At 42.8% G+C, this 22405-nt stretch overlaps 1 protein-coding gene across 3 annotated transcripts in view; it reads left to right on the forward strand.

Annotated features, from left to right (window-relative positions):
* The window catches only part of mbc (myoblast city), a 92866-nt gene that overhangs the window by 13152 nt on the left and 57309 nt on the right, over positions 1 to 22405 (forward strand). For all 3 annotated transcript variants that reach the window (XM_065431419.1, XM_065431420.1, XM_065431421.1), the window contains exons 16-22: positions 4735 to 4807; positions 4896 to 4999; positions 5635 to 5851; positions 13660 to 13757; positions 14363 to 14452; positions 18442 to 18542; positions 21297 to 21440. In XM_065431419.1, the coding sequence (XP_065287491.1) occupies positions 4735 to 4807; positions 4896 to 4999; positions 5635 to 5851; positions 13660 to 13757; positions 14363 to 14452; positions 18442 to 18542; positions 21297 to 21440 (827 nt within the window). The remainder of the gene's footprint in view (positions 1 to 4734; positions 4808 to 4895; positions 5000 to 5634; positions 5852 to 13659; positions 13758 to 14362; positions 14453 to 18441; positions 18543 to 21296; positions 21441 to 22405) is intronic.

The following is a 22405-nucleotide window of genomic DNA, read 5'->3' on the forward strand; positions in this document are numbered from 1 at the left end:
AGGCAAAGCTGCAGGTGTTCTGCATGTGAGAGCATGTGGTTATAAAGTGAGTTTCATTTCTCAGCTTCTGCCAGGCCTCTGCCGTGGCAAGCGCGTGTGTGCACTGTGGCAAAAATATTTGAAGATACACTTCGTTCCAGTTTTCGTACATGACATGGACCTCTGACTTCTCAAAGCGTACCATTCAACCTGATCGCGTGTGGCAATATCTGCTTTCTATAACTGCCACTATTCGCCAGGCTCATCGAGGCTCAGCACTGAAGGAAGAAGACTACATTAAAAATATCGTATATTCGGAGGCTGCTGATGCTAGCACGGGACTGATGCGAGCGACATGCACTCCTTCAACAAAGAGTGGAGTGCACGTCATCAAAACACCCTGCCAATGTGTCACCGAGTGTCCGCACTTGGTTTCGCAGACTGGCCACGCGCAGCGACTAGTATGCAAGGTGGCTCGCCTTATTAGCTCTTTGCTGCCGACAGAATAAAGAGACAACCAACTCTGTTCATGTAACTGCGGCCTAATTGTCCAGACACTAAAATGCTCACGAAAATAAACGCTTTGACTCGTGGCATTTTCATTGCAAGTGCCGTCGGCTGCTGCTGCGACATCCGGGAGCTATAGTCTTATATACCGGCTTGAGCAATCGGTGGCTGCCAACAAAGGCAGTGGACCGAACGTGATGCTCCGCTTAGGAGAGTTTCATCATCATCAGCCTGGTTACGCCCACTGCAGGGCAGAGGCCTGTCCCATACTTTTGTATACATATAGGAGGTTGTGGACAAGTACTGCACCAGGGTGGCCAATCCTGCTTTGGTGAGGGAGTGCATTTACCGGTTCTGGTCACCGGGATCAGGCCGCACTCCAGGCCTGTTTATGCAATTTTATCAACACTCGTATTTCTTTTCTTTTTCTTTTTTTTTAATAGCCCATCTGCAACAAAGCAAAGTTTCACAGAGCTGTTTGTCTTATTACGATGGTCCTTGTTCGTACACAGTAAATACGGGAAAGTCTCAAATGGCACGCCATTCTCTCGACTGTATACGCACTAACTGCCACCGATGAAGACAGTAGGCATTGCTCGCTGGCCGTGGGTGTCGTGGGTTACAAAGAAGCTTCTGCTAGCAATTGAACGCATATTTTTTGTGAACTCTTTAACCTATGCATGAATATTAAGAGGCTAAATGAAAATACATTTGGATATCTGTACATCGTCGGCAGAAAAGAGCAGACCAGACGAGCTCCGTCGCACAGTGGTCACTCCGCGCTGCCCGTCGGCGACACCAACTGCCCTCGGATGGTGTGTTTCGATCACTTCAGTGGCATAATACTGGGCGCTGATTGTCATACCAGGCGCACTTTTGACACGACATTATAATATTTGTTATAATTGCATGTCAGCGACAACTGAGTAACAACGCTGCGCTTTTGCAAGTGCTGTGCGTCCTCGTCCATGTTGAGCTTTCCATATTCCGGCAAAATGCAGTCGAGTGTAAGAGCGTCTCAAAGCTTGCAGGCCAAAATAACCTCACGGCGCTGGCATATGACGATTCAGTAACTGCAAGTAGCGTGATGAAAAGCGGCTCTGCGTGGAGCGAGCAAGTTGTGGGCTGTGATGGCATCTCCGGCCGTCACTTATGCATGCTGTTTTCTTCGCCGGATAGCTTTTCTTGGACGGAAACCGAAATAAACTCTTGCTCCGTTTGTTAGTGAAGCAATTTGTGCACAATACACAACACGACTAGCCGGCCTTTTCACAAAAATACCGCGATCAAAACTACCACAAACTGGCGTCTCAAGGCGTGCAGGGCTGCTTTGGTTGTGTCTGCTTCTCGTACCTAACCATGTAGAGGGCACTCGTGACAGCCATGTTTGCGCATGCGCAACAGTATTTTTGCAAACCGTCCATTGTCACGGGACACAGTACGTATTCCCTAATTATACGCGCCTGCATCCGCCATCTCCTGTCACAGTACAAGCACCGACATGCTGAATAACTGCACTGGCAGGCCTTCAGAGCTTCGGACGTGCCTGTGGTGATTTGAGCCCTTAAAGGGCCCCTGAAACGGTTCGGACAAATTTTGTAGACATGTAGGGTACAGCTTAAGTAGAACATTCGCACCACAATTTAAGTGAAGCGTTACGTAATAATGGAGCTACAAGCGATTAAAAGTTACCCTCCTCCCTAGCCATGCTTTTCCTCCTCAACTCGTTCGCCAAGTGAGCGGGGCTAAGCTCCACCTTCACTGGTTCTGCGTCACGATGCGACGTCACATTGTCCACTTCCGGTTGTTTTGGAGCCCGTCCCCGCCCGCGCGAGACCTCTCTGCTAGCTGCTGGGCCGTCGACCGAGAGCTATCGAAGCAGCGTGTGTTGCGAGCATTCTGTCGTAGCGCCGAACGTGTCTGGTTTTCCGGTAACCACATGCAAGCTGGCCATTTCGGCAAATGACTGGAGGCATAAACTCAAGCTGATGAAGGAACTTTAGCGTAGACGTACGTGAGCGGCCTTATCGGTCTGCACGGTCCTGACGCTTGTTGCACAGAACACCTATACAAACTTATTGTTGGCGCAGCGCTTAACCAGCCAAACAAAGCATTAATATTGCTCTAACGAAGTGTAAAACATTTTAAACATTTACAAAAACAACGTGTTGATGATTACACTCCTGTGAAAAATACACACCAGCAGCAAAGGAGAATACACTTCGTTGCTGCTACTGTGTATGGTTCAGCTATGTGCCACCAGGTGGCTGCACCGTGCAGACCATTCACAATTGCCCTTCTGCTCATCTCATGGCTCATCCCTGGCTCATCCCGCTATGGCACAGTAAAGCGGCCAGACCCTGTCTCCTTGCGCTTGTGTTTGCACTAATACCGGACTCGCGAAACGCAATTGCGTTAGTAATCTTCCGGTGTAAAGTGACGGCCACAAACGTGCAAATCCTGGCGCCGATCGGATAACGGCAGTCCGATGCGCAGCAGCCAGTTCGCTTGTATGCTACCTTGCAGACGGACACGACGTCGCAGCTTGACATATTGCCAGTCGCTACGTTTGCAGTCCACAAGGCAACAAAGTTGAATCACAGTGCTCGCGAAAAGACTGAGACCAACTCTGACCGCGGAGCTCTTGTCAAAGACGGAGCACGTTGTAACACAAGCAGACGACTCTTGCTGTGTGCCGGAAGTGCTTAAGTGTACTGAAATATTGTTCTTGTGCATTCTCTTTATGTTACTTTCTTTTTATAAAAACAAATTAACTAACATTCCAACTATTACAAATATCATTTGTTTACCATAAAGTTGGAAAAATTATAGATCACGCGCCCTGGTCAGCCAATCGGATAGCTCGCCCTACTGACGTCATTTGTGTGGTTTCTGTCATATGGGTAGGGGCGGCTTAAAATTCCATTGAGCAGTGTGCTGCGATCGGCAGCGATGTGCATTTTTAAAACCTTTAATAAATTACACGCTTTACGCGGAGCACTTAGATGTGTCAATTAATTATCAGAAGGACCTACTCTAAGGACTCAGTATATTTGTAGAAAATTGTCAAAATCATTTCAGGGTCCCTTTAATGGCTGTAAAAGACGTATTCATTTTTTCGGACAGCCCTATTTTTCGAACGTTTTCACGGCCCCTAGGAAGTTCGAAGAATCGGACATTTACTGTACAACTGACCAAGAGGACGCTTTAAATGGCCTGTGGGGCGAACGTGCGGCGGAACAGTACAACTGACCAACAGGTTGCTTAAAATGGTCTGTGGGGCGAACGTGCGGCGGAACGAGGGTGAGAACAGGAGGGACCGTTGCATTGAGGAATGATCAGGAAAGCAACTGTGCCGCCTCTTTGAAGGAGCTTGAGCTCAAAAAGCAAAGTGTTGGCTGACGCTGAGATGGAGGTGACCTTCATCCAAGCCAAAATAACCTCTTCAAAGCAGTGAAACGCAACACTGAGGCATTGTGCACGGCCTGAGAGTATGTCAGGACAGTTGAGGTTGACTTTCCAGCTGCTGAGAGAATCTGACTTGTGACAAAGTTCGGGCCTAATACCAATGAGCTTGCTATCAGTTAATAGAAATGGCTCATTTTTCAGAATATTTGCTTCTATATGCATCTATTTTTATTCGTATTTGAATATGTTTGTTTGATTTAGAATGGGCTTTACCATTTATCTTTTCGAAGATATTTTTTTCGCTGTGCATTTTACTAACCCCTCCCTTCAGTTTTCTATTTTGAATAAAATAAACACTACTCCTTACTATTCAAACTGGATTGAAACGTTTTTTTTTTAAATTTTTTAACATGCTTATTAAAGAGGGATAGCATTAGGCAACGTGGTGTCAGCCCGTCTTGACATAAAACAAAGCTCTGTGTCACTCGGAATTTTGCGAAGGCACTCAGGGAAAACCTGGAAAACTCTGAATTTGAAAATGTCAACTTGGCTGACATTTGAGCAGCACAGATTGAGCAGCACAGATGACTAATTCAACTTGTTAATCACATGTGGCCCTTCTAAGTAGCTTTCTACACATTTGTCTCTTAATGTGAAACCTTACAACAGACAGACATAGTATTCAGAAACTACTTGTTTTACATCTGCTCTTGCAATATTGCAAAAAGTGTTTATAGCTTGTGGTTTTAGTGTGTATTTCTTAAATCTTTTGCATTTGCTTTTTCGTAACAATGAGTGTTTTGTGTTAACCCACTTTTACTTTTTTCTTTATTTTTTCAGATTGCAGTTCCTATTGAACAGTTTTACAATGCTCATCTGTTGTTTACATTTAAGCACAGGTCATCAAATGAAGGTAAGTAATAATATGAGGTTTGGGTGTTATCCTTAGATAAAGAGAGGGAAGAAATTGAAAACTTGTCTTTTTTCCTTCACTTTACCAGCAAAAGACAGAGTTGAGAAACCATTTGCTATGTCATTTGTCAAGCTGATGCAAGAAAATGGCACGACACTGAATGACGAAGTGCATGAGCTACTTGTCTACAGGGTAAGGAAGAAGTGTTTCTTTTAGTACCATGTCAACATGAAGTCTGATTTACTGTTTTGTATACATATCAGTGCGCGTGAGCAAAAATGGTATGCTACGAAATCTTAGTGCTGCTGAGTTGATGCAGCTGTGCTTTCTTGTTAGCATTATGTGTATGAGGGAGGTTGAGTGAATCGCCTTTAATAGGGGCGAAGACACGTTAAAACTTGCTTACAGTAATGCCAAAAACCACGGCTTGTTACGTGTCCTCGGAGTGCGCAGGAACCAGAGTTAAACAGTTAAACGAGTCAACACAATCATCAGCCAGATGGCGGAAGGTGGTGGGGAGGAGCACTGGCCTCTCCGCCATTATAGGTAGTTTTCTCACAACAGCTCTTCCATCTCCCTATTTTGATTTATTTCATGCAACCCAGTTAAGGAATTATTGGTTATAACAATGGAATCTTTGTGCACTTAAATATTGTTATGAGTGGGTTCGCCTGTATAGTACTTCATTCATTCTGATAAGCATGCAGTGCTAATATTAGAACCAATTCGATTTAAGGCCATGATTTTTCTGCAACATTCAAGTGTGGTTGTGTGTTTCTTGTGTGAAATGTTTGAGCTGCCATTTAATAAATGTGAACCCATGGCAGTTTGACCACAAGCGGCACACTGAAGTGGACACCGCCTACCTCACGCTGCCAGCAACACGCGGTGACTTCAATGCAATCATGCAGAATTCACCAACACCCAATGCACAGCCCAACAAGGCCCAGCTGGCTTCATTCCAGGCAGGAGGAATCAGTCTTGCCATTAAGGATTCATTTCAAATTTCAACACTGGTGTGCTCAACAAAGCTCACGCAGAATGGTGAGGGCCTGCCTGGTTATTATAGGTGCTAATTTTGGCATGTTACAGGTATTTGAATTGATCTCAGAAACTATAGAATTTTGTTTATTAGGGACTGAGTGTCTCTTCAAATACAGTATACAGCCTACGCTTGTTACAATGGACCCATGTGCAACAGACTTTCGGATATAACCTACTGTATTTCAGCCTTAGTTTGTTCTACCTATTTTATTAATGCAATGAAGTTTGCTTTTAGTGCTACAACGGACTATAGGCTGCAGCGGACGAAATTAGCAGCAATTTTAGTCATAATCGGGCGTATAAAACGGACAGTTGCTGTGTATGGGCTGGCAACTGACTTGCGAGGGTCAGCCGACGATCGTGACTCAATATCGTGCGAGTGTGCACACACCCAAGGGAGGGAGGAAAGCGGGGCAGAGGCACGCCATCTTTCGCACGCGAGGCATGGGGGCGAGGTGAGGGAAAGAGGGGGGGTCCTACTCCGGTGGCTGCTGTTAACGGCGTGCCCGCGCGGGCGCCGTATCTTCAAAGTGATCTGCGATGTGGACAAAGTGCACCCAGTGCCGGCAGTTTCGTATGTGCTGTGCTTTCTATGTTCGCGTTGAAGCGAGAGAGAGCATGAAAGTCAACTCGCTCGCTGCTGCTGCTGCACTTGCTTTATTTGCTATTGCAATCGATGCTTCACCTTTCGTGCGAAACTGTGACTTTTTTTTTTTACGTTGGACGTTTGTCACTCACTCTTTGCAGTGAAGTTGTTAGACACTGTGATGAAAGTTTCGGAAGTGAGGCGTTTAGAATATTGCGGACTTCGGATAAAAAGGGCGTATTTTGTCGAATTATCAGGGTCCGTTGTAACAAGAGTCTACTGTATTTATTATTTTCAGTGTGCATTAAAAGGATCACCTTGTACTTTAATTTTCCTGAGCATTTGAAGTGTTTTGTTTCTCTTTGTTTCTCAATAGGCAGAAATTTTTTTCGGATAGAAGCAATACAGTTCATAACATGTGTTATTTCTTTGACGCCTAGTTTCGTGTGGCCTGGCTGAAATATGTAACATCATAGGTGACTTCTTTGTGGTAAGCACCATTGTTGGTGATTGGCAGTGAGTGCTACAATTATACAGCAGGTCTAAGAATGACAAAAATATGCTCAGCAGACAAAAGGGACAATGCTAGTAGTATGACATCGTAGTAAGTGCACTAAGTTGGACCTGAAAAGATGTATGAGCATGTATGAATATGACGAGAACAAACATGGGCACATTGTGTTTGTGGGTGCCCCTTCATCATTGTATACATTCTTCAAGTCCTGCTTGTCACAGTTATTGCAATGGAAAAATATAAAAGAAGACACTGGTGTGAATTTATGAATGTCATAGCATTGAGGGAGACCTGTGATGTCACCTGTTGCTCCCCGTCTTGCTTCCTCAAAAGTATGTTTTGATGTTTTTACTAACTTGTACAATGTACTGGGAGACACTGTCGTTTTATTGAACTATAACACATGGAAACTGCTTTTGCAATTCCATGTAACGGGGCCAAGGCCCCATCAGGTGTTCATATCGCGTTTAGCCTCTGCCCCCTCTTAGACCTACCTAAGGAAAAAGTTAATAAGAATAATAACACTTATATACTGCACATTTTTGGCCATTCTTAGTTGATTGAAACTCTTTTTTGAAATGACTTTTTTTCCCTGGTTTAATACCAGTGAACTGTCCCTGAAAGAATGGAAATAACTAAAGCTCATAAATCAGTTCAGCAGTTTGGGAATAGTGACAGCATCTCGCTGCTGTTTATTGAGACAAAAAAAAAGGAGAAAAGTTGATGCAAGGATACAGGAAGCAACAAATGTAGTTATGATTGATTATGGAAGTCTATGATTTTTATATCGATAGGGAAAAGGCTTTCATGTGTTCTGACAAAAGAACAGAACGTTAATGCAAGCATAAGCAGAGCCATAAAGGCAGTTGCATGCATGAAGCACCAGTGCTAATAGTCAGCCACGTTCAAGTCTCCACAGTCATCTGAGCCCATCATGCTCAAAAATTTGCTTAAAAGTTGTTTACAGTATGTCAGTAGTTGGTTTGCTGTGTAGTTCAATCTTCTTGAAGGGATGCTTGGCAGGACAACAGATTATACAAGCATTGAGGTGTCCTTGCATGCAAGCCTACAGCTATTAATGCAATTAGCATTCTTGGGCTACTTCGTACAGTTTTTGCTTTGCGAACCATCTTGGTATATAGCCATTTTTCCCAACCCCTTCAATAAAGAAGAACGCTTTCAAAATTTAATATTTACTCAGTGGAATTGAACCCACGTCAGATGGCTTCTTCAAGCACAGCAGTCTGATGCTTTAGCGAGCTGCGCCATAAATGCCCTGGATATGTGCTGCTTTTAAATGGACCTCTTTCATGCCTATGCTTGGCCTGGCGTGAGAGCTGCGCCATGAATGCACTGGGTATGTGCCGCTCTTCAATGAACCTCTTTCACACCAACTTGGGTCATTAGGTATGTGCGACGTACCCAGTAGCCGGTGAGGGAACAATTTTCAGCACTTGCATGCACTAGCGCGCCACACATATCAGAGGTCATGCGCAGCACTGCTAGATGGTGCAGCATATCCAGAGAGAAGCGCGAGAGAGAAGTCCGGCTGCAGTACATGCCTCATACATGACATGTTTCTCTGTATTCACACCCACTGGCATGCCATGCATTTCAGAGGCCACACGCAAGCTTCATGGCACTTCCACTAGATGGCACAGTGTGCCCATAGGGAAGTGCGAGAGCTGCATGTTCAGCTGCAGTACACTGTTCATGTGCACCGGCACGCCACTGGTGCAATCTCGGAGGTCACGCAGAGGACTCCTCACAGACTTTGTAGCAGTACCACTAGATGGTGCTGCATGTCTAGAGGAAAGCGCGAGAGAGGAGTTCCACTGCAGTACAGACCTCCTGCGTGATGCATTTTGGCGGTAACAATACATTGTCGCTACATTGCTTGAACGCTAACTGCATTACCATCCACAGTCATCGTGAGATGGGTTCTGATGGAACCTTTCTTTTGTGTGTGAACTCCTGCTCAAAGGATCTTTGGCACTCTCATTTATATTTCCTGGTAACAGAACTTTTGACATTGATATATTTGCTGTACCAATTTTGCCGAACTGCATCAAGTGGATAGGCCTGGTACAACCTGCTACATTTGGGCAAAAATTGTATAATTTGTGCCAAGCCTGTGCCAAGATGTTTTACCACTCTATTGAAAAAAAGGGAGTACAGCAAGCACTCAAAATCTGTTTACTTACTTATTTATTTATTTAGCATACTTCTAAGGCCTGATTGCATTACAGGAAAAAGAGTGTAAAATACGAAAATTGGGCAGGTAAAGAGAGAGAAAAAGAAGCTTAAGAACAATTAGCAATATTAACAAACAAAATAAACAAGAAGCCTCTTGGATGGCACCCTTGAAGCCTTGGTGTCTGTGATGGTGGCGATTGATGCAGGAAGGTGGCTCCATTCAACACTAGTCTTGGGGATGAAAGAATAGTTACAGACATTAGTGCGGCAAGATGGCACACAAACTTCAAAGTTATAATCCAAATGAGATGATGCATACATTGGAAAAGGAAAAAGAACATCTTTAAGAACTGGATTATAGTGATAGATTTTGTAGAACAATGAAAGGCGAGAACATTTATGATGCAATGAGAGGTTAGGTAAGCCGAGTGTGGATTTAATAGATGAAACACTGGCATGATGAAAGTAATTTGATAAAATAAAATGTGCAGCGTGATAAGGGTCCGAGATTGCACATGCATATTCTAATTTAGGGCGAACAAGTATTATATACAGATGTTCCTTTAGCAATGATGGTGATAGGGAAAAATTACGAGGCAAGTAACCCGACATGCGTTTGGCGTTGCTAATATAGTAACATGCAAGTGTTGCCAAGGTATTTGTAAGACATTACAGTGTCTAGTGTCAGGCCATAAAGATTGAATGTACACTTGTTAGTGCAGTTCCAGTGAGTTATTTGCATGTTTTTACACTTCTTGACATTTAGTCACATGAGCTATTTTTAACACCATGATGACACATTGTTAAATACTGCTTGAAGCATCTGAGTATATAAAGTGTTAGTTATTTTCTTATACATAATGCAATCATCAGAAAAAAGGCTTATTGATGAGAAAGAAATACGGTTGGCAAATTTGTTTATGTAAATGAAGAAGAACAAGGGACCCAGAACAGATCCTTGTGGGATGCTATATGAAATCGGGGAAAGAGTGGACGAACAGTCATTAGCAGTGACGTGTTGGGTGTGGTTAAAGAGGAAGTCTTTAATCTAGTGTAATGCTTTGGTGTCAATATTAAGTTTGCTAAGTTTAAAAAGAAGCAAGTCATGTGCCACCCCATCAAAAGCTTTAGCAAAGTTAAGAAAGTTGCAATCAACATCAAAGCCATTGTCAGTGTCTAAGAAGCTATCATTAGTGAAAGATAACAGCTGCATTTTGCAAGGAACCATATTCCCACTTCCATGCTAGCAGTTGGAGAAAAAGGAATTGTCTTCTAGGAATTCAATAAGATGAGAGCATATAACGAGTTCCAAAAGTTTACCTGCTATGCATGTGAGTGATATGGGTAAGTAGTTATCGGGAAAATGTGCGTTATCTGATTTATTCATAAGAACCACCTTCCCTACCTTCCAATAACTGGGAATTGTTGAACACTCTAAAGATTGAACAAAAATATTAGAAAGGGTAACAGAGAAATAGACTTCAGTCATATTAAATATCTTGGTAGTAATAGAGTCACAGCCGAATGATGAAGAAATCTTAAGGTTACTAATAATGTTACCAATACCGACAGAATCGATGCTAATGGGATCCATGGGAAGGAAGTTGCAGTCATGTAATATCTGCATAGAAACAGAGTTGGTTTTGCAGAAAAAGGAAGCGGATACATCATTCTTTACAGGACAACATTCTTTAGGAGGCACAAAGGTGTTATGATCTCCTGTCAGGTAAAGAAGAAGATTATCCGAGCCGCTGATAATATTCCAAAACTTGCGTGGGTTTGTAGTAAGTTTGGCAATGTAGTGTTAAAAAAATGAATCTTTGGCGCACACTATAGCATTCTTATACTCGTCAATTTCAGAGTAGGCAATCCAATGATTTGAATCATTGGTTCGGTTTGCATGGTGAAAGAAATGTTTCTTCTTCTTAGATGGCCGTTTTAACAATGAAGTTGACCATGGCAATCTGGGACTGCAAATTATCTTCCGCAGTGGTATGAATCGCTCGATGAAGGAAAAATTTTCTTTTCTATAAAGACACCACTTTTTCTCACTATTATGCTTAGAAAGATTGCTCATTTAATTAAACGCTTTCATTTCAACCATCATTGATGCAACATCTACTTGGCTGTAGTTGCGAGTTGGTGTTTTTTGCTACGTGAAATCCATGCATTGACGGTGAAGTAGGTTAAAGATCGTTAAGTCAGGAATGTGGTGAATACAAGTTTACGGATATTGGAGTAAGATGCAGTGGATTGTGTTGGTTGTAGAACAAGTTGAGCAAAGTTGAAATCTTTAAAAAGGTTAAGCAATTGAACGTACTTTTATGACTGCTTTTTAAGAGCAGTAGAATGGTCGTCCCACACCATGCAGGGATAGTTGAAATCACCCAAATGAAATAAAGGCAAGTTAGGGAAACGAATGTCCACATGCTGAGAGCATCGTAAAGTTCATTATGAAACAATGTTGTTGCAGTGAAAGGCCGATAACACAGGCAAAAAATAAATTCTTGATAATCTGCTACCGCACACGCATGCACACACGTGTGCGCACACACATTCTAATGAAGACGCAATATGAACAAGCCAAGAAATGAGGGGATCACTTAGGGAATATAATGCACCTACCCAAGAATGAACATCGTGATCATACCTGCAGATGTGTTATATGCTCTCTCACAGTTTATTATTTCGCTGTCTTTTATTTTAGCAGAAAGCCATGTTTTGGTTAGGATAATGATATCTGCTGAACAAGAATCAACAGCGCATGATAAGTCGTCTTGCTTATTAAAGACACTTCTGAGGTTTGTGAATAGGATAGATATGTTTTTGGTTTTGGAGTGTGTTAGCTAGGAAGGATTGGTGAGGGGCATGTTTCCCGACGTAATGTTAGCCGGCACATGTGTAGCAGAAATGGGCCAAGATTCACATAATCGGAGTATGTGACTCAACCTGCCATGACTGTAGTGCAATATTTAGTGCTTACTAAGATGTATGCCTCAAGTTATGTCTTGAAAATGGCGATGCCAGCATTGGGACACATGCTGTGCCTGCAGCTGCATCACTGTTTATTTTGCAGAGTGAAAGCACACATGGAACATTGGTTCATGTAAAAATGGCTTGTGGCACGGAAGCACTTGCATAACAGCTTTATGTACTGACATTGATGTGCACAAATCGTAATTAAAGATAGTCACAAATTTAATGTTATAATGCGACAACCATTGGGTCTGCTGCACAAGCCCAAGGCCAATGGTATATGTATATACTGATCGACATGGCATTATTTCATGAAGCAGTTGGTTTGTATTTTACACAAGAGTCATGCAATACTTGCAGTTTTGTTCAACACGTGCACACGATACGCTCGTTGGCCATATTGGATGAATTCAAATGAAACTACTCATGAGGAAAGGTGGCTAGGAAAGACATGCTTGAAAAATGAACTTATAAAGTTTTATGAGGAAAGTGTCTTTTGCGTTACTAGGCCTGGGGCTACGGAATTTAATAAACTTAGGTTTTTACACAGGAAACTGAAAAGCAATAAATGAACTGAATTCTCTAGGTTATCCTATAGACAAGCGTAGGTATGCACTGGTGCATATAGAGTTTGTCATTAGTGAACATGGTAATATGCTCTACTTAATATTTACATGCGAATATGAGTGGCCGGTAACTGATCCAAGCCGGTGATTTGCTGCTCCAAAGGAATGTTTTAGTTGCTCCAAAAGGTGTTTCGAAGTGGCTTGAACCAATATCACAACACTGTTTTGTTATTGTTTATTGAATTGTAAATGAGGAATCATGTAGTAGACCACATATTCAAATAAACATAGGAAAAGCATAACTGTGTTATAATCACCGTGTAACCATTGTGTGATCACTGAAGTAATTTGAATGCAATTTGTTGTAAAGGGCACGATAGAGAACCATCCAGGCAGGTAAAACCATAACATAGCAATTATATATCTTGTCACTGACCATACAATGACAAAATTAACGTTTAGGTGCTTGTATAGCTACATTGTTCGAAATGTCTGAACTGCTGCGGACAAAGTGTCCAAATGTGCTCTGAAACGTCAGTTTCATCGTTTGGTTAGTGACAAGATTTATAATTGATATATAATAAAATTTGTTGCATTTAAATAAAAAAAAAAGATCATATTCTGGTAACTGTTAGAAGCAGCTTTTTTTATCTCTGCTCTCAAATTGTTTAACAAAAATTGGAAAATAAAAAGAACAAGGTTGAAGATTATGTTTACAATCTCTCTAACCCTTTAATTAAGACAGATATTGCAATTATGTAAACAGCAACTGACAGTGTTTAGGGTGGAGAAACTAATCATAATAATTTGTAGCTTACACAAAATACTTCGCTTGTGTGAGTTTTGCAAGTCTTATTCACAATTTGAGCCTATGTAAAACATATTCCTTCCAAACACTCACTGGAATGTAACATTTTCATTTAAGTAAAGCTGGTGCTAATGTGCTATGTTTTTTCTTTTTCTCTTGCAGTTGACCTTCTTGGCCTCTTAAAGTGGTGGACTCTTCCCGATAATTTGGAAAAGAACCTTCACGCACTGATGAAGGTCGATGGTGAAGAAGTTGTGAAGGTACTGTGCATCACAACTGCATTCATACATATTATTGAAGTGTCATTTAGGTTTCTGTTTATGTTAAATAAATTTCCTATATGTTTGCTCATTTTACTTGAATCCATGGTATTTATTGGTTGCAAAGTTGGTGCCATGTTGTTTTACGTGTGTTAGTTTGTTACCCTAGCTGTTTGCACTGGGCCACACACATTTGGTTGTCAGCAGGTATGGTAATACATGACACATTTTAATTAACGAGCTGTGCTCACAAATCCTTTACAAGTGCCTATGAGATGTTATATGCAATGTCACCTCCAGTTCAAAGGTAAATAAACATTTGGCAGATATCTGGCTGGTTGGGGACAACTGAATTAAAAAGTAGAGAAAACTCAAACCAAAATTTATTTAAGAAACCTGACGTTTCGGAGCCCAACCAGCTCCGTCTTCAGGGGTTTTTAAACATCAGGTTTCAATATAAATTTAATACAGCATACTTCTTACAACCAGAAAGGGTTTTTATTATGAATAATACATAAAGACCAGCACGAAAATGCATGACCCTATTTGCATTGCTCTGTAGCTCAGACACTGTACTCACTTGTGTGGGATACTTTATATTCCAGTTCCTGCAGGACATTTTGGATGCCTTGTTTGACATATTGATGAAGAACTCGGACTCTGAGCTATATGACAATCTTGTTTTTGAAGCCCTGGTAAGATAATTATGTTGCTTTATGGCTTGTATGACCAAAGGGCCACTTATTGTTTTTTTACTGCCATGCTTTGTGATACTATACTGCTACGATACAGTGCAAATGTAAGTCTAAAGAAGTTATGGCCATTCGTTTTGATGCTTCAAGCAAAAGTTGTAGAATAATGAACGTACAAAGAAAACAAATCTTCAAGACTTTTTGTTTATTAACCCTTTCGCTGTCGGACCTTCCTGGCCGTGACGCACCCCCAGTGTCAGCTTGGTTTCCGGGAACGAGCATAACAGGGAATGAACATAGCAATTTATTTTTGATTATGATTGGTATACAAATAACATAGTCAATGCAATATGCACATTTCAGTATTCTGCAGCTGTTGTTAGTAAACATCATCAGCCTGACTATAAAATCTGTTCAATATCCGAATCTGACGATGCGGAACCCTCTTCCTCGCATGCGACTCTGTCCGAGTCCAAATCCGAGCTCGGCTCGTATTCTGAATCGGAATTCAGCCACCGCTCCAATGAGCAGACGAAGGTCCCGCGCGCTGAGCCATCCGAAAGTAACCGCGCGCAGGGAGGATGCGCTTTCAGTCGCCCGCACAACGGAGAGAAATGGGACGTTGCGCGATCAAGAAGACAGAGGGAGATGGAAAAAGGCTAAACATAGTTCGAAGGGCTTTATGTTTACTGCTGCAAGTCGGAAGCGAGGGTGCAGCGAGAGAGCAAAAGCAGCAATTGAGTCACTCTTTTCGGAGAGGCAACTGCACGTGTGCCTGAACTTGACGTGCCGTAGCATGCACGCCAACAGAAGAAAAATAAAAACCTTCAAACCAGCGGAGATTGCAGAACAACCCTTGAACCCATAACCACACGCGCGCGACGCATGATCCAGCGAACGCAGAGCCACCGCGCCACTCAGGAAAGAGAAAGTGGGGAGTGGCAGTCGCACCGTACTCTTCAATACATGGACTAACACAGGTCGGGGCGAATCTACGAACTTGTAGAAAGAGTGAACAGATGGCGTGGCCAATCCAGGAGCGGCAGGTTTGCACTCAGGCGCAAAATTTTGAACGCACGATAGAGAACGTGCCGGTACGTCCGTGACAGCGAAAGGGTTAATACTCATGGTGATGATGTACTCACCTTGCGAGTCAACACAGTGCCTTGCATACATAATTTATTTTACGTATGAAGCTAGTACCTGTCTTTCCTGATGCTTTTACATGTACGTCGTCAATACACGTTGATCAAATGCAAAAGAGTGGTGTCACGACTGCCTGCTTCTTATTTGTTGGACGAGTGAGTTTATTTTCTGGCAGCTGGAGCAAAATGTGGTGTAGCAATTGGGGCCTATATGTTCAATGCTGTTTGCTTTTTTTATGTACACAGCATCTTCTGCTCCAAGACAGCACTTGTAGGAACAAAAATCTTGTGAAAACCATCAACAATGATTGTTGACATAAGCGAATAGCCAAAAGCTTTCTAGAACGTTATTCTTTTTGCTAAAGCAATGATGTGCTTGATCCCCGCCGTAGTGGCGTAGTGGCTATAGCATTGTGCTGCTAAGCCCAGGCTAAGCCCAAGGGTGCGGGATCGAATCCCGGCTGCGGCAACCACATTTCAATGGGAGCGAAATGCAAAAACACCCGTGTACCATGTACTGGGTGCACGTTAAAGAACCCCAGGTGGTCCAAATTAATCTGGAGTCTCCAACTACAGTGTGACTCATAATCATATCCTGGTTATGGCATGTAAAACCTCAGAATTTCATTTTTAAATGCGTTAATGAGCTTGATAGCATATATTTGTTACAGTGAGGATATTTTGGTAGCATGCATAGTTTTATTATGTAATTCGGTATAGAACGTATCCGTTTACCATCGCATTTGCAGCGGTAGTCTAGGTGGCTTTACATAAAGCTGATTTGTCATGCGTGTTGTCTCTAGCGGCACGAGCACCGGGGTGTAAGGCGACTGCCATCCTCGTCCCCCAGCAGAGGTCACTTTTGCATTCCCCACAGGGGTAGGGGCTAGCAGGAGAGGAGGGCTGTCCTGCCTGACCTCTCCATCGAAGCATCTAGAGATTCAGACGCTCCAAAGTTCACATGCAACAGCATGTGCGTCTCAACGAGATAGTTGGCGTTTACATGGAACGCGCCCTGCAACTCGGTCACTCAGCTGTGTGAGAGCACGCGCCCTTCACATGGTCATTTTTGTATTGGCTGTAAGTGCAGACACTGACCGCCAACCACAAAAACGGACAAAAGAGGTAAAGAAAGCGATTCGCTTTAGAAAATGAGCCCAACAAGTGGAAAGTAGTTTATAAGGCAAGGCGGGGATGTGCGAAGGGGCAAAGTTAGTAGAACTTGTAAATGAAGCAGTGGGCATCAGAATGACTGGATGGCACTGCCCAGATGTCTTTTAAATTTCGTACACTAGTTCAAACAATTTCAAAACAGTTTTTGCATCGTTACTGCTGTTCACTTTCTAAGCATAAGTGGTACAGAATTTTAAAATGCTCTGCTGTTGTTTGTAACATACAAAAGGTATGCAATACTACTAGCATAACACCGAGCCGAGAACTGTTGAACAGTCTTTGTTTGCTATGTCACATTCATGCTTGATACCACAGCTTGGTGTTACTGCCCTCTTTCCCAATTGTGTCCTTCTATAGTGGATCAAAGTAATAAGTATCCTGGATTTGACACACATTGTTATACAGTAACACCTCGTTAAACCGTACCCGCTTAAACAGTAGTTTCGTTTTAAAAGTAGTAAAGTCTAATCCCCGACTCAGCGGCCATTGAACATAATGTATTTTGTATCCGCATAAACCGTACCAGCTTATTGTGTACGTATCGTTTAACACGTAGTGTTTCCACCTTTCCCCGCACAAACACGGCGGTGTGTCATCTCCATCGGGTGGCCTGGCATAACAAGCCTGAGAAACCAGCACAACAGCCTCCAAGCGCCCTGTGCATTTGCACGTTAAGCCACATCGACATCATTTCGGCGCCATTCCAGAGAGCGTTGTGTCGTGCAAGTGAGAACTCGCGTCATGCCGAAAAACAGATAGAAAAGACGCTGGGTGCTTAGCTTAGAAGAAAAATTAGACATTGTTCGTGCTATTGAATCTGACGTGAAAAGTCGGCGCTGGCACGCGACATGGGTCTACTGTTGACTACGGTGTGTGGCATTTGGAATGTAAAGAAGTTGCTCGGCAGCACTGCTGGGACCGCATAGAGATGTCGGCTACGAGGTTCGACTTCGCCATCGTTGCCTCTGTTGTTGCCGAAGTGTCACCTACCGACAGTGATAAGGACAACACGGAAAGCGACAGCACGGGCGATTCAGGCTCAACAGTGGCAGAAGCTGCATGTTATGTCAGCTTCATAAATACAATCGTTGCGACGAGAACAGCACCCTGCAATGAAGAGGTGCCCCACGACTTCTGAAACACTACCGCGCCTGTGCACGGAGAATATGTAACGCCAGCGAGGAATCTGCCATGCAAGTGTTTGCCGAGAAGAGGGGGCTGGCAGAAAAGCTGGCTCACAGCTTCAGCAAGTTTGAGGCCCCTGTCGTCACTGCTAGGCCGCCACGGCATCAAACGAAAATAACACGTTTGTCACGTGAACTAAATAAATACTGCATGTTTTTTTGCCTTTCATTGCACTCTCTCCGGGTTCCGTTTTTGACAGGTAAGTGGGCAATCTCATGCTATTTCAGTTAAGCAGTACTACCGTTCAGTACATATTTTTTCCAAGCTCCGACCAACTACGGTTTAATGAGGTTTCACTGTATTGCGATAAATTCATGTTTGTGTGTTCTCTCACAGTTGTTGCGGTGTCATCACTATGCGAAACTACTATGTGATAAAAAAGGAAGTACACTCGGTGTATGTTGCAGGGTTTTGTCAACTCTGACCTAACCATTCATTCTCTCTAAGCTGTGCCTCATTTTATGAAGCATAAAATTCTTCTTCTTCCAGGTTTTCATCATCGGCCTCATTTCTGATCGGAAGTACCAGCACTTCAAGCCAGTGTTAGATTTGTACATTGAAGAAACATTCAGTGCTACACTAGCCTACAAGTAAGCAGTATGTGTTTTGATTTAGTTTTTTGTGATGATTTGTATGCAAAGTGGAGTCAAATCTTGCAGTGTTTTCACAAATCTCACAACTGTGTGAAATTACGGAGCTTGTAACTTTATTGTGGTCTCTGTGGATCTTTTATCTACCTTGACATAATTTGTAGTGCAAAAAATACTGGAAAGGAAAGATTAGCAGTGACAGATAGAGCAGAAAAAAGACTGTGCTTCAGTGCTCTGTCTGTCGCTGCTAATCAGGGCCGCTATTTTGTAGCGATGCCTTATGGCTTATTCTATGCTATTCTTATCCTCCACCACACACGGCCGCCTTGATCCCATTGATAATGTGGACAGACCGTCGCTCTGACCACTGGCCAAGCGCGAAAAGCCTGAAAAAGCATAGAATCGGAAAAGGCATCACTACAAAATACCGGCCCAGGTACGTACCCGGGGGGGGGGAGGTGCCCCCCCCCCCAAATAATTATGTGGCATACCCCCCCCCCCCCCCCACTCCCATGCCACCACTCCCCACACACATTCCTAAAGCACCGGCAAATCAATCTTGAAACCTGATAGCTATTCGGCAGTTCACATTTTGCTGCCTTTTTTATTCCTTTTGGATGGAGACAGTTAGTATTGGCATCTCATGGGGTGTGAAAGCCTATTTTGTCATCGATTTGGTGCCCGCGCGATTAACTCGAGATGCATTCAGTTGTTGCCATCTGTTAGAACGCTCACGTGCATCGCTGTTGCTTTGTTAGTTCAACTTTCTTTGTTTAGACTGATCCATGGACCAGGAAAGGGATTCAGCTCGAAGTAAGCTGGTCTTTGTACTCATGGAAGAAGTTGTGGCTGGAGAAAACACCAGTTGCATTTAACTTTTCCTTTTGCTTCATTATTTCCGTGCGTGACTGCTCGCCGCGACGCTGGCAGATAATCACAACCATATACTGCGATACGGGTTAGATAAGGTGGAAAATAATATCATGCGAAGCAACTTCCATCGTGAAACCCTGCAATAAGTGTTAAACCCATAAGCAATATGAATGTCACCCATTACCTCGGCTCATTTTTCTCGAATTGTACAGCACTTTTTGTGCTAAATTGGCAACTGAAAACAAGAGTCTCAAAGAGTTGAGAAATTAAGCGATCTACTAAAGAAGAGAGCCAAGGCAACAGCCAAACAGTAAGGAAAAGCAAAAATTAACAAATTTAACCATTGTTTGTGAAAATATTTGTGGATCAACATCTTTTTATTTAAAAAGGAAGTAGAGAAAACACTGCCAGAAGAGAGAATGATTACGTGTGTGTTGAATGACGCTTCTACAGTTATCAGTCAAGCTGCCTGACATAGCCACTTCTGTGCTGTGCTTATGTGGGTATTTTTCTAACCTTTCGCGATGGGCACAGTACGTACAGAACCACAGCATCCTGCACTCACGTGGTTGTACAGGACTGGCGGCCACACATCATTACACAATTTTCCAAATAACAATACGAGTCTGTTTTGACACTTGGTAGAGCAGTAAACGAGGGATCCAAAAGATTGTTTTACAAATATATATTTCTCTATAATTCTTCCAGAGCTAATTCTAAAAATGCTACTAGAAATCTTTATCTTACACTTTCGCTTGTTTACTTGTTTTTGGCAGTGTTCTTCCTCCACTTCTTTCCTGCGCGAGTCCCTTTGATGTGGTTCCTTGTTTGTCAAGTAAAGGAGAGGTGTATCTCAAAGGCATACCTGTGAGATACACCTTATTTCATTTCTATTTTGCGGGTTTACACATGTTTGTGGTGAACGGGGGGCATTATTCACATTTGTACTAGTAAAAATGCCCCCCTTCATTTACATAGTAAAGTTACCCTGGGTTGCCCCCCCTCCTACTACACCCCCCCCCCCCCTAAAAACAAATCTTGGGCCTGTTGCTAATCTTCCTTTCTGGTATTTTCACACTACAAAAATGTCATTCAGCAAGCACTACCTTGCCTAAGAAAAAGTTGTTATTGTGTAGTTTACTGTTTAGAGTTTATACCATAATTTACATTGTTTAGGTCACTCTGCCTTTTGTTGTATGCAAAATGCATTTTATGTAGGTGTAATATATAGTGATGTTTATGTTCCAGAAACATTTTCCTTGTCTTCGGTGTTCACTTACTTTTAAAAAAATGTGTGTATTAGGTTCTGTTGCATTATCAGGACGTCAAATGGCAGTTGTTATTGGCGGAAAAAAAATTGGCAGACTTGTGTGACCTTGCAAAATCACAACCCAACATCCAATGAAGTTGTTAGCATGAATGACAGCTTGACTAAAAGTGACTAAAAAGCAGCAATTGAGCTCAACTTTCTTGTATGTTTAGGTATTGCATACATTTTATAGCCGTTATTCTTTTACTTTATCTTTTACGTACTCTTTAGAATGCACAAATGTCAACAGTTAATTGCACTCTCGCATTTAATTGTGTTATGGTTGTGTTGACATCATGTCCCAACTATCAACTAGAAATATTTGAACACACATAAGTGCCAAAAACTGGTGTTTTTTTTTTTTCGTTTCTACGAAGTTGTTTTTACCAGTGAATGTTTTCTGGAAATTTTTTGGTTGAAAGCAGAAAGTTGGATGCCATATTGTAAGCAGGGCTATAAGTATGCTAGACTTAGACTTCATTCCTTGCTACATTTCATGTTTTGCTTGCTGCTTTGCCTGCCTTCACAGAAGTTTTGTTTTGTTTATACATTATAATCCATTTGCCTTTCAGCAAACTCATTGTTGTCTTGAAGTATTACATTGACAACATCAATACCAACACACAAGAAACTGAAGGCAGTCTGTTGTTTCGTGCTATGAAGAGCATAGAGTACATCTTCAAGTTCATTGTTCATTCCAGGAAACTGTTTGCTCAGTAAGTAACTACTGCTTTCCACTGAACAAGTTCTGGTTCTGTCTCGTCACATTATATGATTGGCCTCATAGTTTGAAAAATGAGAGGTACCTTATGGTGGGCTGTTATGGTCTATTTATGAATCTACAGTGAACTCTCGTTACAAAAAACTGGGTTAAGCCAAATCCTTGCATATAAGAAACAACAAGGGAGCGTTTGTTTGGTTCTCTATAGACTCAAAGCAAAAAAAGAAGAAAGAAATCTGCTTAAGATGAACCGCCTCAGTCGCGCTCTTCGGTTAAGATGAACATTCGGAGTGACTGTGACTGCTACCGATCCTGGAGGCTAGGGTGCCTCAATGTACCGCGCTGGGTGGCACATGCATCAAGGCACCCTACTGGAGGCCTGCAGCGTGCATTGCCTGTGGACAGAGGCAAAAACAAGAGGAGGAAACAAAACGAGACAGTGACGTTTCACTTCATGAATGTGGGTGACGGACACGCAAGCGTATGGGTGCTATAGTGCATACGAAGCTATAGGCCCTTAGTCAGCCTAGATTGTCTGCATCGCAAATCGTATTCAAGAAGGCAGCCGTCGGAGTAGAATGCCCCCTTGTAAACATACCGCTGGTGTCAAGCATGGTGTCAGCGCGTATGGTGTCAACATGCACAGGCAAACATGAACACATCACACTCGATGACCGCGGACGCTTACTGCCAAAATGCTGGTGAGGGGAATCGCGGCAGCAGCAGTGAGTTAAGTGACCTTTGCGCTGTCTACCGCTTCAACGCAAACTGAGTAGCCAGAGCACAGCACACGCAAAACTACGAGCCATCGGCCCACCTAGACTGAGCCTCCAAAGCAGATCGCGTACAACATCCCCCTGCCTCCCCTCTCCGGTACATTGCACACGACAGAAGACAGTGCTCCCATTGACCATTGGTGGGAGTGGAATCCACAACCTTTGGTGTTAATTGAGGCAAAGT

Source organism: Dermacentor albipictus, chromosome 1, assembly GCF_038994185.2.
Source record: "Dermacentor albipictus isolate Rhodes 1998 colony chromosome 1, USDA_Dalb.pri_finalv2, whole genome shotgun sequence".
Classification (NCBI taxonomy): domain Eukaryota; kingdom Metazoa; phylum Arthropoda; class Arachnida; order Ixodida; family Ixodidae; genus Dermacentor; species Dermacentor albipictus.